Genomic DNA, 16,662 nt, shown 5'->3' on the forward strand with positions numbered 1-16,662 from the left:
GAAATATTTTCAATATTATACTTTCTATTTTAGTAAAATGTAATTATATTTCGCTTTCCAGATACGTCAATACACACGAAAATTTCACTATCTTAATAATCGGGACGTAATTAAAATTTGGTATTTCTGGGTTCCTTACCGGTAGCATTAAATAAAAGTTACTTTTGTCCCACTTATCCTATTAAGTATTTCATGTGACAAAAAGAGAACGAGTTGCGATCTAATGATGGAGGCTTCGTGAATATGTACGTAATCCAGTCAAAATATAAAAAATTAAGCAAAACTCAGCCAAAATTAACATAGAGCTGAAAATTTGCAGATGTTAAATACATACACATACACGTCCCTTCGATCCTACTTATTCAAAAAATCATTATCAAACATGCAAAAATTAGTCTTTATGGATTTTTATCGAAAATGGTAAATTTTATGATGAAAATAGACAATATTTGTAAATATTGTAGATTATGTAAGTCGCGGGTTGAGTTTAGTGAGGAATGTATGTAATGTCTCTCGTAAATTTAAGCTCTGTGGCTCTATGCAAATTTTGGCCATATCTTATTTAGCAAATATTGAAGAGCATGTAGAACCGTTCGTGCGATCGGTCGTCTGGTCGCCGCATATCTAGCTACATAATATTATATTCGGTAAACATAGCTAAAATTATTATGTATCTCTGTTGACAATAATTGTGTACAATGTATTATTATCTTATTTGCTTTTTATAATTAAACTTTTACCTACGTATAAACATTTTTACTTACGCTACAATATTGTTCGTCAATGCTTGCGTTTTAATGAAAATATTCTATCACGTATTTTACGTATGTATCTATGTGTACGTTTTCCTAACTTATATCTACATAGTTATAAATGCTCTTGTTAAAACCAGAATTAACGAAAATGAATTTTATTTACGTATATCATGTTGTGAAAACAATCATTCCAATTCATGATTGTGCTCATAATATTGTTAATATATCGTGTGAAAGCGATAAAATACGGGTTTGGTCCAATACCTGAACCACTTCAAGTTCAGTGTTATCAATGGAGTTATCGGTTGAATTAAACCAGTGAGATTGATTAAATATTATTATTGATTCGGTTGATATTCTAAAGGGATTGAATATTTTTACTAATTGTATGTGTGTTAACACGGGTTCAGGTACAACTTCGCGCAGGCTGCTTTTCAATCACCACTATATACATAAAGTATAAAACAAAGTCGCTTTCTCTGTCCCTATTTATGTTTAAATAAATTAAATTAAATCGGATTTTGATGCGGAGTGTTTCAAGAGATAGAGAGATTCATGACAAAGCGGGTGAAGACGCAGGCGGAAATTTAGTAGATACCTTATAACTATAGAGTAGGTACATTTTGAATTCTCATAGTGTGTCTAGTGGGATAGAAAGTCAGACAAGAAGCAAGTGGTATAGGTAGAGGGTTATGTTGCTCTAACGAAATCATATATAAGAGCAAGATTCTATTATATTAATGGGGACTGCTAGTTGACCGTAAGTTTTGTCTTCTTTGTTGGTATTTAAATTCAGTACATACAAATATACATTAAGTCAATAAAGTCTATTTACGTTTTGCATATATTGCTATCTAGTATGTAGTATCGGAATTTATAGGATAGGATACTAAATGCTTATTAAGTTCTTATAATTTAGGAATCACGGGGCGGTTAATTTAAAGTACCTATTTATAAGAAAAAATTGACAGAGTTAAAGGACAGAGGTCTGTCGTACATCGAAGTTAAGTAGAAACTGCCTCTTCGAGTCCCATACATATTATTCCCTAAACTATTTTAACTAAACATCTGTTATTTGGGAATTTTTCTTAATCCCTATATTTACAACCTTTTCGAAAAGTACTTACTGCTAAGAACAAAGGTGCAATAAAACAATAAAATAGAGAAACTTAAATCTAAAAATGACCATTCCACAAGTATAACACTTTCGCAGGGCCCAGGGGGAATTAAATCCACACAAATATACGGTTTTGGAGTAGCTACTTAGATAAGTGTTCTTTAAATAGCATGATATGAAAGTCTTTATCAATGAAATGTACATTCAAAAATAATGACTGTCACTCTAATACTGATAGTAGTAGATGGTTAGGCGAATCATAAATAGTTAACCAGTCTGATAACTACTACCGAACGAAAACCACGGCTTCTCTGTGAAAGATGTTTAAAAGTGCCGTGTTTATTAAAAACCGGATAAATTATACACCGTTAAGGTAAGAGTAAACAAATAAACAAATAGCAAATTAAAAATAATAAATTATCTGTTAATTGCAATTGAAGGCAAATAAACAACTCTACATACATATGTTAATATTAGGTTATGTTTTTGTTATTGCATTATCTTTTGACTTTGATGATTGCTTTGTTAGTTTGGCTAAATTGTAAAGGTTATAAAAATAATGTTTCACAAATTTGTATATCGATATATCTTTAGTGTTTTGTAGACAGAATAATTAAAAGCAGTATCAAATTTCTATCGTCTATATTGTAGATACATATTAATGATAGATAATTTATGTAGTAAATAGGACAGGTTATAGTTTTAATTAACAGTATGAAATGAATATAATTGACTTTCAGATTGTATTTTTTATATAAAATGTGTTCACATGATTAATGGTACGATAATAATTATTTAGGTGAAAGAAAACACAATGTACCTAAGCAGTACACTATCTAATCATACAAAATAACACAAAATATTATGTTACGTTAGACAACTTTACGTTGTATGTAAATTGAGACAGGGAAAGACATTATTTTGTAATTAACGAAACATTTAAATATGCAATGCTGCATGTAAAGCTATAGTCGAAGTTAATTTAGCTGGTGTATTTACTGCTTTCGTATTGCAAATTAAATAAAAACATATTACTGTATGTGATACACACGTACACGTACGATCTAAAATAGTATGTATGGACGTATGTTTATAAAATTGTTATTTTGTTATATATTAATCGTCACAATTTGTAAACCTAACCCTGTATAACCCTGTATAATAATAGCAAAGTAGCAATTTTTTTTTAATTTTTAGTTAGTTCGAACCCGGTCGAAGCAAGTGAATTTTCGAAAATCTATAACAAATGCAATTCTATTTCTTTTTAAAAATAAAGGAATGTTTCTTTTCATCAAAGTTTGCTCCAGTATTTCAAGTACTTTCCCTCCAGGGCCCATCAAAAATATAAATTCATCTCGCAGTGTCCAAAACCTCCAAAATTATTACTTAATCTTTCCCTTCAAGTCTTAAGACTTCCAGTATCTACTTGACTTCTCAACCTCCTATTAGTTGAGCCATTTTATAATAAAATCAAATACGAACTAACTCTAAAACTCAATGAAAATAAATAAAGCTCTTTATATCGAATCAAATCCATCTTAATAAAATATGATCTTTGCGTTGAAAATTCTCACTGGATTTACTCTATCTCGTCTTTCGTCTAGCGATCCGCTAAAACTTTAGATCTTATTTATAGACATACAGACGCGGCGCGCGTAAACCAACTTTGTTTTATACTATGTACCTAGTGATTTACATTATTACGACTCGTCATAAATATAATATTTTGTTATTTATTTAACGGCTCATTAACAATTTAACGTAAAAATATATAAATACATATAGCTACAGTCCGAACAAAGCCTACACATTAAGTTTGTACAAGTGAGCTTGGTTATAAAGTAACAACGAAAAGTAGCATTGATTTTATATATAAAGATGTAAGATATAATATGTAAAGATTATTAGATAACTAGCTTTCCGCCCGCGGCTTCGCCCGCATTTTCAAAGAAAAACCCGCGTAGTTCCCGTTCCCGTGGGATTACCGCGATAAAACCAAGTTACCCTCTATATGTGTGCTAAATTTCATTGTTATCGGTTCAGTAGAATTTGCATGAAAGAGTAACAAACACACACATCCTCACAAACTTTCGCATTTATAATATTAGTAGGATAAATTTTTAAAATAAGCACTGCATGCACTATTTACTTATTAAATAATTTAATTTACGTCAATTTCAAGTAAATTTCATTACAATAGAATTTAACTCTTACCATTTTATCGTTGTTTAAATCAGACATTAAAAATGAGTCAGTTACATATTATTATGTGAGCAAGAATACATCTTTGTAGCGAATTTAAAAATACACAGTTATGTTATAATTTTATAGCTCTGTGATAAAAAGTATAAAAGTATGTGATATTGAACGATATTAAAAAATAATAATTTGATAAGGTAATCCCGTTATTTTACACCTGATTCTAATCAATAATTTCGCATAATGATTAACGATTAGGTACATGCAAACTACCTACCTAAAAATACTTTAACCTTTTGAAAGATAAAAGGTAGGTACCTACCCCAACCTCAGCTACGTTGGCAGATCAGATAAAAGTTTTATCCAAAAAATCTGTCTACGTGGAAAATGAAAAGGAACTCAAAAAGCCCACATTTTGATATCCCTCCCGAGTCCCGGCATAAATTGACAGAAAAATAAATTATGCAAAGTATAATAATAGACAAGAAATCAAAATAGTGTTTATTTTGAAGAAATAAGCACGTGAGGCGGTATTATCGCTAAGCCATCTTGAAGCTTTAAGAGAACCTTGAATCTTAACTCGAAGAAGGTATCAAAATAATTGAAATAATATTTGACGCTTAAATTTAGTCTTTAAATCTTATCTGACGATACGTGTTAAACTACAGTCCAAAATATTAATACAGCGTGCCTAAGTCATAGTGAGGTAATTGCTAAATTTAATTAATTGTCATAATGCAAGAAGTTTGTTTTCTTAATTCTGCTTCCTTCTCTGATAAATTTAACCCTCGTTAGTTAAGTGGATAAACAACATTAATGACATTTTTTGTTTCGTTATTTAAATCCTAGTGTACACACATAACAAAGATAGGATCTAATTAGGAATAAGCAAATTAATGTAGAGGAAACAAAACACAGGTTAGGTTAGGTTAATATTTTAAAGATAAACGTTATCTTCTTCTAACATTAATAAGATCCATTTTTCATGAAGTTATGGAAAAGCAAACAACCTAAAAAAAAGTAGGTATAACGTGACTTTCACTAAAATTTCTTATGATATTTATTTGTATTAAAGTTCAGTTGGTCGACTTCCCTGTACAAAAAATCTTGTAATTACTACCCGAAGTTTCGATGCACAAAATGACCTAGATGGTCAATTATTATATTATACGGTGAAATAGCGAAAATTCAAATAAATTAAGATTTATGTTTTCTTCCCAACCCTTTTTTAATAGTAATTTGTTGTGTTCTCTCTACTATTCTCTGCCTATTAATTGCTTTTTAGATTATCCCGGTACCTACAAACAGATCAAGCGAGCTACTTACTCCATCCAGGAAATGAATCTCTAATCACTGCAAACTTAGGACAAGTTTTAGAAGAAAGTGCTAAAAAGTACGCGAACAGAATAGCGATCAAATCCGTTCATGAAAATTTGAGTATTACATATGAAGAATTAATAAAACAGGTAAATGGAAGAAAATATTTTGCTTTTCCAATTTTTCCAATAAGTTTTAACTTCAAGCAAACTATTGACATTGTTTTTCCTAAAAACTTTAATTAAATATGTTTGATGTAATTTTGAAACTTTAATATTGTTCGTTATGTAATAATTCTATGCGTACTTTAACTGGCTCGAACATAAAGTTGTATACCTGCTTATTTTTCCAAATTTTCCTATGTTTATTGTAGTTTTGTCGAAATATTATATGCAATGAAAAATTTTTTATCTACAGTTCTATAAAATGACTCTGAAATTTCAGGCAGACTCCCTAGGACATGCTCTACGACAGAGAGGCTTCGAAAAGGGCGATCGCTTAGGTTTATGGACACACAACTGTACGGGATGGATCATCGGAACAGTAGCGGCTGCTAGAGCAGGTCTCATACCTGTACGTATAATGTATATGAAATTAATTGTTAAATAACACTAAAACTAAAGTAAAATCTTCAAGGAGTGGAGTGAGCAAAGCACAGCGAAAGTGTTGTACAATATACGGACCATCTTTTTTAATGGCAGTGTAGAGACAAAAATAAATAGAAATACAAAATGTAAGACAAAATATCATAAAAGTAAATTATTATCTATGGTATTTATGATGAAGAATAATGCTGTAAAATTGTTCATAAAACATTTGATATTTTTAAGGTACTAATCAATCCCGTGTACGAGAAACCAGAGCTAAGCAATTGCATCAATAAAGCTGAGATAAAAGGAATGCTTATTGGAGATGAAATATCAACTAGGAACTATTATAGTATGATGCAACAGATTGTACCTGAACTGCAGACGTCGAAACCAGGCCAAATCAAATCGGCTACATTTCCAACACTTACTACTGTTGTTACAGCTGGGAAGAATAATTTACCGTGAGTATCTATTCATTCAATATTGGTGAATGTAGTCATTACAATATGTTCCGTGTTTTATCCGGTACTAGCTGCTCCACGCGGTTTCACCCCCGTGGCTCCACTCCTGTTGCCCGTAGCATGATGAAATATAGCCTATAACCTTCCTCGATAAATTGGCTATCTAACACCGAAAGAATTTTTTAAATCGGACCAGTAGTTTCCGAGATTAGTGCGTTCAAACAAACAAACAAACTCTTCAGCTTTATATATTGTATAGATTTATCGGTGCCACTCAACAATATATAACGCTTTACTACCTTATCGTACCTACTATTATTTTTCTATTAAATTTAAAGTTTTTTGTGCATCTTCCCGTGATGTTTGCGAAAAAGAAGGTTTGAGAGGATGAAAAATAAAATGCCAATGGTTATTTAGTAAAACTATAAGGTAAATATTTAACAACAGGATATAAGGTCTCTGAAACAATTAAAACGTGTACTTTTTTCAAATATGAGTTCTATAGTTTTAGACTAATTAAACTCATAATTAAAAGACTAGACTGTACCTACTTAAAAACAAATTTGTAATTTCCTTACTATGATCGTACTAATACCTTAATTTCCTGAACATTTTAAAGGAGTATTTTAATTAAAAGAGTACATATTAAAATAATATAGGTAATATCAATCGAACATAATAAAGAAAGCAAATAAGGTTCGCCGCCTCTTTATAATATTTTTCAGAATAAAATATAAGGCGGATTAAAAAAATGGCGGCTAATAAAAATGGAGAACCATATCCACATAGACCGTGTAGCCGAACATTGTTATTAAATGAAAACTAAAAATCAATAATAATTACATTTCAGAGGGACATTCAATCTAAATGATTTAACAAACGAACACAAAAACAACAACAATATATCTCAATACGTGCGAGAAACCAAATCGGAGGAAGGCAGCATTATTCATTTCACTTCAGGGACTACTGGTGGGTTTGAGGTATTTTTTATTATAGTCACTACATATAGAAGATTTTATAAAAAAATGCCCATTTTAAGTTGAGGATGTATCTTATATCTTATAGGTACTATCTCGAACACCGTTTTCTCTTCTATCCAAATCCTTATCTTCTAATATTATGAATGCGAAAGTGCAAGTAGTTTGACTTTCTCTTGGCTTTTTATATCTGGAGATAGTTTAGGAGGCTGTACAATATCATTTTTAATTCTTCTTCTCATTTCCCTGAGAATTTCCTTTGAATTCGTGGGTGGAATAAACATTTAACGATTTTCCATATTCGTTTTCAGGAAACCCAAAAGCCGCTTTAGACTCACATTTAGGTCTTGTCAACAATAGCTATTATACAGGAGTTAGAAACAATTTCAATGAAGGACATCAAATTTTGTGTGTGCAAGTGAGTTGTATTCTTAATTCATATTAATTATTTATTACTAGCGGTCCGCCCCGGCTTCGCCCGTGGTACATATTTACGTTTTCTCTACATAAGAACCATCCTAGTACTTCATATTATAAAAAAAGATTTAATTTAATAAAGAAAGATGACTTTATTTATATATTAGGTACTTGCCCGTTCTTACCCGTTCATACTCGTAAGTTTAAATAATAATACATAATATAAGTAAATTTTCGAAATACAATTTACTCTTATCAAGTTATCTAGTTCCACTTAATTATGTAAATTTAAAACCTACAACCGGTTTCGATACATCGAAGTTTTTTTTAAAACAAAGAAATAAAGAAGTAGAACTAATGAAAACACTGCATTTTATTTTGAAAATCTATGTCTTAATTAGTTTAAATAAACTTTAGATTAAAGAAATTACTATCTACTACAATGTAGGTACGTACAAAAAATTAAAGTATTTATTTTCAATGTACATTATTGTCATTAATTAATAGGCACTAGAAACTATTTACTTTGCCAAATTACGTTCCTAAGTAGTAAGAATGTGCTTAAATTATTACCTATTATCACATTCTCACCGTCAAACTTTATCATAAAAATGGTTTCCTGTTAGCCTATTTAGATTAGAAAACATTTTACATATTTTTTTCCCCTATCAAATAATGAAATAAAATATCAAAATCACCTAAGTACCTACTATAAAAACTATCAAACTATTATTACATATAAATATTCTGTCTGTCTGTCTGGTTGACATTGATTGCTTACAAGTTATAACTCTCATCATACTAGAGTCTAGACCAAGAAGGTCTAGACTAAGTACCTACTCTAAGGATGGTTGCAGAGCTTCACCGACCGTCAGTGCGTACCGTCGGTCCTGACGATACGCATCAACAATGTGTATGACTATGACACTAATACGTATGACAATATGCGTGCGTATGGTCGGTCTAGCTATGAACGGTTTTCCCCCCCATCAGTTCCAAGCCTTGTCGTGGCCGGGGGGGCTCAGTAGCTCGGAGTGCACTGTGTACTCTGGGTGAAGCTAATTGGACGCGGAGGGGCTGAACGGCCGGTCTGTCGTCTGACGACTCGATTGGCTCGACGGCCAGGGATCCATATAGCTGGCTGGCTGGCTTGAAGGCCGGCTGGCCGAGCTGGCTGGAACCGGCTGGTCACACCGGCTGCCTCGCAGGCTGGCTGAAACCGGCTGCTCCACTGGTTGGCTGGCCGGCTGCTTTGGGCGGCGGCTGGCTGGCTTGTTGTCACCGGCTGGTTGTCCGGCTGGCTGGCTGGCTGGCTGGATGGCCGGCTAGCTAGCTAGGGTCCTCCGGGGGGCCAGGTTTGGCTCAGGTGCCGTTGCGGTACGGCGATGGATGGCGGCCAGCGGTCGCGGCCTGGCGATTTGGCTGGGAAAAAATGAGGTTGGAAGGTCGATCGAGGCTCGTTTGGGACTCGTTCCGACTGACTGGCAGGGGGCCGCGCTTTTGCGGCGGCGGATGGCGGCCAGAGGCCGCGCGTGTTGTGTTTGTTGGTAGTCTGACTACCAACAAAGCAGGGGGCGGGATCCCGACACGTCACTTTGGTGACATGCGGTGACTCCTGTAGGTGGGTGTGGGGCGGCGGCTGTCCTGCGACAGCCGTCTGCCAACTCGTAATCCGGTCCGTGGGGCCGGACCGAGGGCCGCCACCTCTGGTGTGAGGTGGGGGCTGCGAGGGAAACCTCTATAAAAGTGCGCCGGAGGGTCCTTCGACGCGTGAAACACGTTTCGTAGGGCCTTTCGGCGCGCGCCCTCCGGCCGGTCGGTGCTGGGGTCGGGGGTTTGGGGAACGCCGATGATGGAACGGGGAACAATCCATCGTCGGCGAGTGGGTGGCGTGAGCTCGTGTTCCAGCTTGCGCCGCCTCGTGGTGGGTAATTTGGTGGAGGGCCTGGAAACAGGCAATTCGCGGAGGGCCTGGAAACGGGCAACTGCTGGGCGGGACATGCGGAAGATTGCGATAGTGTCCCCGCATCCCGTCTAAAGCAGCGCGTTGGTACACAGTGGGGTTTTAGTCGGTAGGAATCCGACATAACCCACGGCTCCTTCCCCGGGAGCCGTGGGTATCTTAGGTAAGATTTCCCCACTTAAAAAAAAAAAAAAAAAAAAAAAAAAAAAAAAAAAAAAAAAAAAAAAAAAAAAAAAAAAAAAGCTATGAACGGTTTTATGAATTTCCATACATACGACAAACGCGACTGACGTACGCACTGATGCCTGATGGTCGGTCAACCTCTGCAACCGGCCTAAAGAATTTTACTCGACGTGAATAAGTGACAGTTATAACAACTAGGCTAAAATAAATGACTGTAAAAGTAACTACATAAATTACTCACGATCTAATTGTATTTCAGGTTCCATTGTTCCACGCGTTGGGCTCTATAATCACAACTCTGGGCGGACTAGTTCATGGCGTCACTCTTGTATTAGCGGCCCCAACCTACAACGTGGCTTCTAATATTAACGCCTTATGTGCCGAAAAGTACGTATAAAATATAATAAAATGTTACAAGTAAATTAATTAAAATCAATATTTTCAAATTGTGTTAACTTACCTTATAAAGACGACTTTCAACTATTAGGCCTACTAAGCAAAAGTAGGTAATCATCACCACGTACTTAGTATTTGACTATAATAATTAAAATCAATACTAATGTTAAGTAATTTTGTCATTTGTTTTAATTTTGTTTAAAATAAGTTTTTAAAACTCTAATTTTTAGCGGCAAAAATGCATTTCTGCTCCAATGACGATTTTTTTCTCATCTGTCACAAACATTCTAAATTCGAATTTCTATATGGCCAGTAAGTGGCAAGGAGGCTTGTTCCAAAGAGTTTTGTATAATATTTAAAAATACCTATGAAAATATAATAATTAAAAATATTTTAAATAAATGTACATTATATTAATAAATATTTTTAGATGTACGGCAATTACGGGAACACCGACAATGTACGTCGACATCATCTCAAAAATAAGGGACAAGGCAGATTTACCAATAAATGTAAACATGGCGCTGGCGGCCGGTGCTCCTTGCAGTCCACAGCTTATACATCAAATTAAGAAATATCTTAAAGCAGATTCAGTCAAAGTAAGTACTTTATGGATTTATGTTTCAAAACATAGTAAAAGAACTGTTAGCCTATAAAACGAGAATTATGCACGTTTTCTTTTTCATAAAGATGCTTTCTATATTTACCATACTTTCTCTATTTATTACTATTTATTATAAATCGAAAGGTATTTTTAAAACATCTGCCGTCAACCAAACAGCTAGACTTGTTTTTTTCACAGATTTCAGAATTCTTAATTTAAAATCTATAAAGAATGATAGGATCATACGTAATTACTAATAGTAAAAATAAACATTTGTTTTAATTAACCAGTAGTAACTATAGGGATTTATCTTATTAACGTTAAAATGCATATAAAACATTATAGATTATAAATTTTAGGCACTTTACGGTATGACTGAAACTACGGCGAGTGTATTCCATTCGCTTCCTACGGACGGCGTGGATCTTGTGGCTGAGACTGTGGGCTATTTACAGGACCATGTAGAAGTTCAAGTAAGTTTCAATAATAATAATTTTCTATTTAATTATAATATAAATTTTATTATACTCAACCATACAATCAAACAATAAAGAAACAATAGTCATATGATTATAGTCTGTACTACGAGTACCTACCGATACCCATCCATTGAAACCATAATATACTTAATTTTTTTTATAGTACAGGTAGGTTCGTATCAATATTTTATTCGTTTTCTTTATTATATTAATAGGCTGATTTTTATCAATGCTGATGTAGAATAAAAATTTACCTTTACTGTAGGTTTAAGACATGCTATTACATTGAACGCGACATTTGCTGTTCGGGTTTGGCAGGGGTAACAATTTAATACTAAAGCTGGAAACTATGTTAATTGTTTGTTTCAAAATAAGCCTCTGTAACTATTATCACGCATAAATGTACCTAATGCATATTTTTCTTATTGTTAAGTTAGTCTTAATGTATAACTTACATCGAAATTCGAATATCACAATCGGTATTCCTTTTTAGTGGCGTATTGTTTTGTTACAAACGTATTATGAATGTGTTATACAAAATAGTATATAATATTAAATATATAATAATATTTGCGCAAAATGTCGCTTTTTTAGGTTGTTGATGAGAACGGAAAAAGAGTGCCATACAATCAACCAGGAGAACTAATGGTGCGTGGCTACCTTAATATGATTAAATATTGGAAAGATCCAGAAAAAACGAAAGAAGTACTAAGAGATGACGGATGGCTTCATACAGGGTACACTTTTTTCATTCGAATAACAAATACGATTTTTTATTTTATAGACTTAAATCATGGCATTAGAAAATGATTTTATGAATGTTAATAATGTTAATGTTAATGTTAACGTTTACGTTTATGTATGTTTGTATAAATAATATGAAATGTTTATTTCCAGTGATACATTTACAATATCTCCGGATGGTTATGGCCGGATAGTTGGTAGAATTAAGGATATTATTGTAAGAGGAGGAGAGAACATAGCTCCCAAAGAAGTAGAAGATTTGTTGAACACGCACCCAGATATTATTGAAAGTCAAGTAAGTATTTATGCCATAAAATCAATACAAATACAAATATAATATTCACTGTACAATATTGTAATCATTGAAATATTGGTTCGTATTGGTTGAGATAGTTGTTTATTATCTGAATAGATGGCGCGCGGTGTGTCCCTCAAACACGTAAAACTGAAAGAATGTAATAAATTCGATCGCTCTGGCGGGATCACGATGGTTGAATTGGTCAGGCGTCCGCCCAGGATTGGCGTGAAGGACGCGGGTTCGAATCCTCGTGACCTTTTTTTATTCCATGAATGCCATAAAAACAAAATATATATCAAATTCAATAATATTCACTGCACAATATATTAAAATATTAACAGAAATTGATTCTGGTAGTGGTACATACGACTTTTATTACTGGTTTATGTATATAAAAGAGCTTAGGTAAGTTACAATCTAAATATTTTTTTTTCTACGTTCAGGTTGTTGGAGTAGCAGATGAGAGATTGGGTGAAGAGCTTTGCGCAGTATTAAGGACTCGAGATAATATCTCCATTGATCTTCAAGAAATAAGATCGTTCTGTTCTGGAAAGATCTCCAAATTCAAAATACCCAGAGTAATTAAAAAGTTAGACGAATTCCCAAAAACCGTTTCTGGAAAGATACAAAAGTTTAAAATAAGACAAATGATTGAGTCTGGAAAGTTATAAATCAATATATTATTTATACATTTACACATACACATTATGTACATATTTTGTTAATAAATTAAAGGTAAACTAATAAATAAGTTCTTATTAAACAATCACGACTTTTTATTTCGTTAAAATTATTTACAATTACGATTATAATAATATACCTAGTCAATATGAAAAGGCAGATGTCCATAGTCCCCAAAGATTTAGCCTACCGATCCATCAAGCACCCGCTTTCCATAGCCCAGATTTTTGATTTCCATATTTTGCAATAACTATCCTACATCGGCCGCGGTCTGCCCATCGTTGAATCTTTATATGGCAGTCATGGCCCATGGGCAGGCTGCGGCTGGTGGCCCACAACACATTAAAATTTTCTAAAGGGCCTCAACGTGTTGGACCTGTGCCCTTCCAGTTCCAAGGGACCTGGTATCTTCCTTCTGGTGGTACCCGTGTATTATGGAGAGAGACATAATAGTCAATAATAATTGTCTAGATTATCTAAGGCTATACAAGAAGTGAAATGTAGCTTTGATTTTGAAAGCATTGAAAGCAAGCAAAGGTCAAAAGATTTAGGACTACTCATGGCCGTCAAGACGTCCTTGTATAGGGTAAAATATCATCGTATGCAAAATATATTGCTATCACGGTAACGTTAATTAATGAACAATATACATTGTATAATATGATAATTTTGATAAGACCAGAATCGATATCACAGCTCAATAATTGAAGATATTGTTACATTAGCAATTAGATAACATTCTATTTTATTGTTTAAATTAAAAGTGTTGTTTTAAAAACAAAAATGCGTTCTATATTGTTAATATTATTGTCAAGTTACGTAGTTTTTGTGTCGTGCCAGACGAGTAAGATGTTTCCTTAAATTTTATCTATTTTTTGTTTATATAAAATCCACATAAAATCCATATCTTCATTTAGATTGTTTGTTTATGATTTAAACGAAAATATTATATTATTTTTACCCAATTTTTTATTCATGATTATGCTTAATTCAAAGTAAATATATGCTTAATTATATTAACATTTATCACTAGCCCACTACTGCATTCAATTCTTTTTACACGCTTTATATTAGCTTCACCTGTATGTTTGTATGTTTGTAACCGACTTCTTTGGGCGCGATTTTGACCCACTTTAAACGGCCAGATTTCGTTCAAACTTTGTAGATTTATTGAGGACCGATGACAATACACTAATTTGATAAAATTTTCTATTTTTTAGTTCGGTTTTCTATAAAAAGCGTGTTTTTTAGTTTTTTTAAACTTTTATTATAATATCCAGTATAGCCTCATAATTATAAATTGGAAATGCATTCAAATCATTTTTTTTAGTATCAAATATACGTTTGGTTGATCACACCAGCTATATCATAGAATTAATTCAGAAAACACTTGACCGTGTTCAGAAAAATAATTGGCGCGAACTGAAGGTTCAGGATGTTAGAATGGAAATAGAGTAAGTAGATATGTTTGAGAATTCTTACAGTTTTAAATTGAACTCTAATTCTTTAAAACTTAACTCAAACCGTATAAATATAAATAAATATTATTTGAAACATGTTTTTAGTTAAAAAAGTGTTCAATAAGCATTGGTATTCATAAAATGCCTTTTGAAGTCCTATCAGATTCATTATGAACATCTTCTCAATTTACTATAACGAAAGTGCAAGAAATAACAAGCATCAGTTGCAAATTGAAAACATTAATAACTTATATTTTAGTGAAGACGTGCTCAACACAACAGTGAAAGGCACTATAGACTTCACAAACGGCTTCATAGTGTCCATGCAACGCCTGGACCTGGTTCAACACTCCGTCCAGCAGGTGTGGATATACAACAGACTGACAAACATAACAAATTTGGAACTACGAAGCATGCTACGAATGCACGACGTCGCGATCGGGTTTGATGTGGATGCAGATTTGAATAGCGGGAAATACAGAAAAACGGGAGTAATTGTGTACCCATTGATACAATTCGACTGTAGGGTGAGTCTTCCTTTGACTTAGGCTGGTTGCAGAGCTTGACCGACCATCAGTGCGTACGTCAGTCGCGCTTGTCATGTGTATGGAAATTCATAAAACCGTTCATAGCTAGACCGACCATACGCACGCGTATTGTCATGCGCATTAGTGTCATAGTCATACAATTGTTGATGCGTATCGTCAGGACCGACGGTACGCACTGACGGTCGGTCAAGCTCTGCAACCAGCCTTAAGTGTTCATGTATCTTTTTTTCACATCGCAAAGGAACGATAGTATGATTGATGTGACTGGAGATAGTAAAAGATGCACCCATCGTGTTGACAACTATAGCGTTGACACATCTAATTCCCATGAGAATTTCGTGCAACCACGGAAAACTTCCTAGCAATTTTACAAATATAGCTATAGTTGTAAATAGAGTTTGAAATACTTTGACTCCAGGAGACCTTGTCTGTTTATTAAGTACTGATTAAATTGGATTGTATATAAATAGTTTTACAGATATTGTCAAAATTGAACTTCTATTAAGGGTACAAAGAATAAATAAAGTACCTACATACATATTATTTCATTTGCTATAAAAATGGCTTACATACCAAAAACTTTTTCAGCTTATCAAGAATGTGTACACAGATGAACTATCTTCTACCGTTACACCTGCACTCCCACTGACGAGAAACACTATGAATTTCTTACCTCAAGATGATGTTACTCAAGTTTTGAGCGTTTTGGTAATCATTTAATTTATCCTTGATTATTCAAATTAATATTGGTTTTAATTTAAGTAGGTTGGTATGAATATCAAAACAAATATATTTAAAACTGAAACATTTTATTCATCTAAAATTTATTTTTAAGAAGCGCTTTTCAATCGTAAAAGTACAGAAAAAAAAGGTTACCACTAACTCCCAAAAGCAGTTTCTACTGATGAAACCTACAATAGGTACGCAATGGCTCTTTAAAATCACGAATCAAGTCGTTTGATTATAAAGTATAATTCGCTTACACACTGTCTATAGTTAAATTAATTTTAATGAAGATTATCAGTTCATAGTTTATTTTATTTTACAGTTTCACTGGAACAACACATTTTCAAGTGTCGAAACGTGGGCCAACACGTTAGCGCCGATAATTCTGGACTTGGCTAAAACGGAACACAAAATACCTGACTATTGCTACAACTGCCCCGCTTAAAATTAAGAAATTTTATTATAACAAAAACAATTGAAGTTTATTGTTTTATTTAAATGAGTTTTCTATCGGTTTTCAGGATATTTTCTAAAAGTGTTAGTTCAGCTAATTATAACAAATGATACTTTTAAATTAAAGGACCTAACGTTAATATAATAAAATATTTGTTTTGTTATTGTTCGATTCTAAAAAGTTAACTATAGGTACCTATTTATTATTTATTCATATCTAAATGCAGGTATGCTGCAGAAAAAACATCCTATTAATTGACATCGGCCAAGGGCATTTGAGATTGATAATTA

At 33.4% G+C, this 16,662-nt stretch overlaps 2 protein-coding genes across 2 annotated transcripts; both read left to right on the forward strand.

The window, feature by feature from the left end:
* Positions 1-2,133: 2,133 nt before the first annotated feature.
* LOC123693509 (medium-chain acyl-CoA ligase ACSF2, mitochondrial) lies at positions 2,134-13,269 on the forward strand. Its single transcript, XM_045638651.1, has 12 exons — positions 2,134-2,245; positions 5,357-5,537; positions 5,833-5,961; positions 6,219-6,439; positions 7,290-7,411; positions 7,731-7,837; positions 10,242-10,369; positions 10,809-10,977; positions 11,342-11,455; positions 12,056-12,198; positions 12,359-12,500; positions 12,947-13,269. The coding sequence occupies exons 1-12, from the start codon at positions 2,193-2,195 to the stop codon at positions 13,172-13,174; spliced, it is 1,737 nt and encodes a 578-aa protein (XP_045494607.1). The 5' UTR covers positions 2,134-2,192; the 3' UTR covers positions 13,175-13,269.
* A 693-nt stretch (positions 13,270-13,962) lies between these two features.
* LOC123693512 lies at positions 13,963-16,652 on the forward strand. Its single transcript, XM_045638653.1, has 5 exons — positions 13,963-14,028; positions 14,515-14,638; positions 14,904-15,171; positions 15,781-15,900; positions 16,241-16,652. Exons 1-5 carry the CDS (start codon positions 13,968-13,970, stop codon positions 16,361-16,363), a joined length of 696 nt encoding a protein of 231 aa, XP_045494609.1. The 5' UTR covers positions 13,963-13,967; the 3' UTR covers positions 16,364-16,652.
* Positions 16,653-16,662: the final 10 nt, after the last annotated feature.

This window comes from Colias croceus, chromosome 8 (genome assembly GCF_905220415.1).
Source record: "Colias croceus chromosome 8, ilColCroc2.1".
Lineage (NCBI taxonomy): Eukaryota > Metazoa > Arthropoda > Insecta > Lepidoptera > Pieridae > Colias > Colias croceus.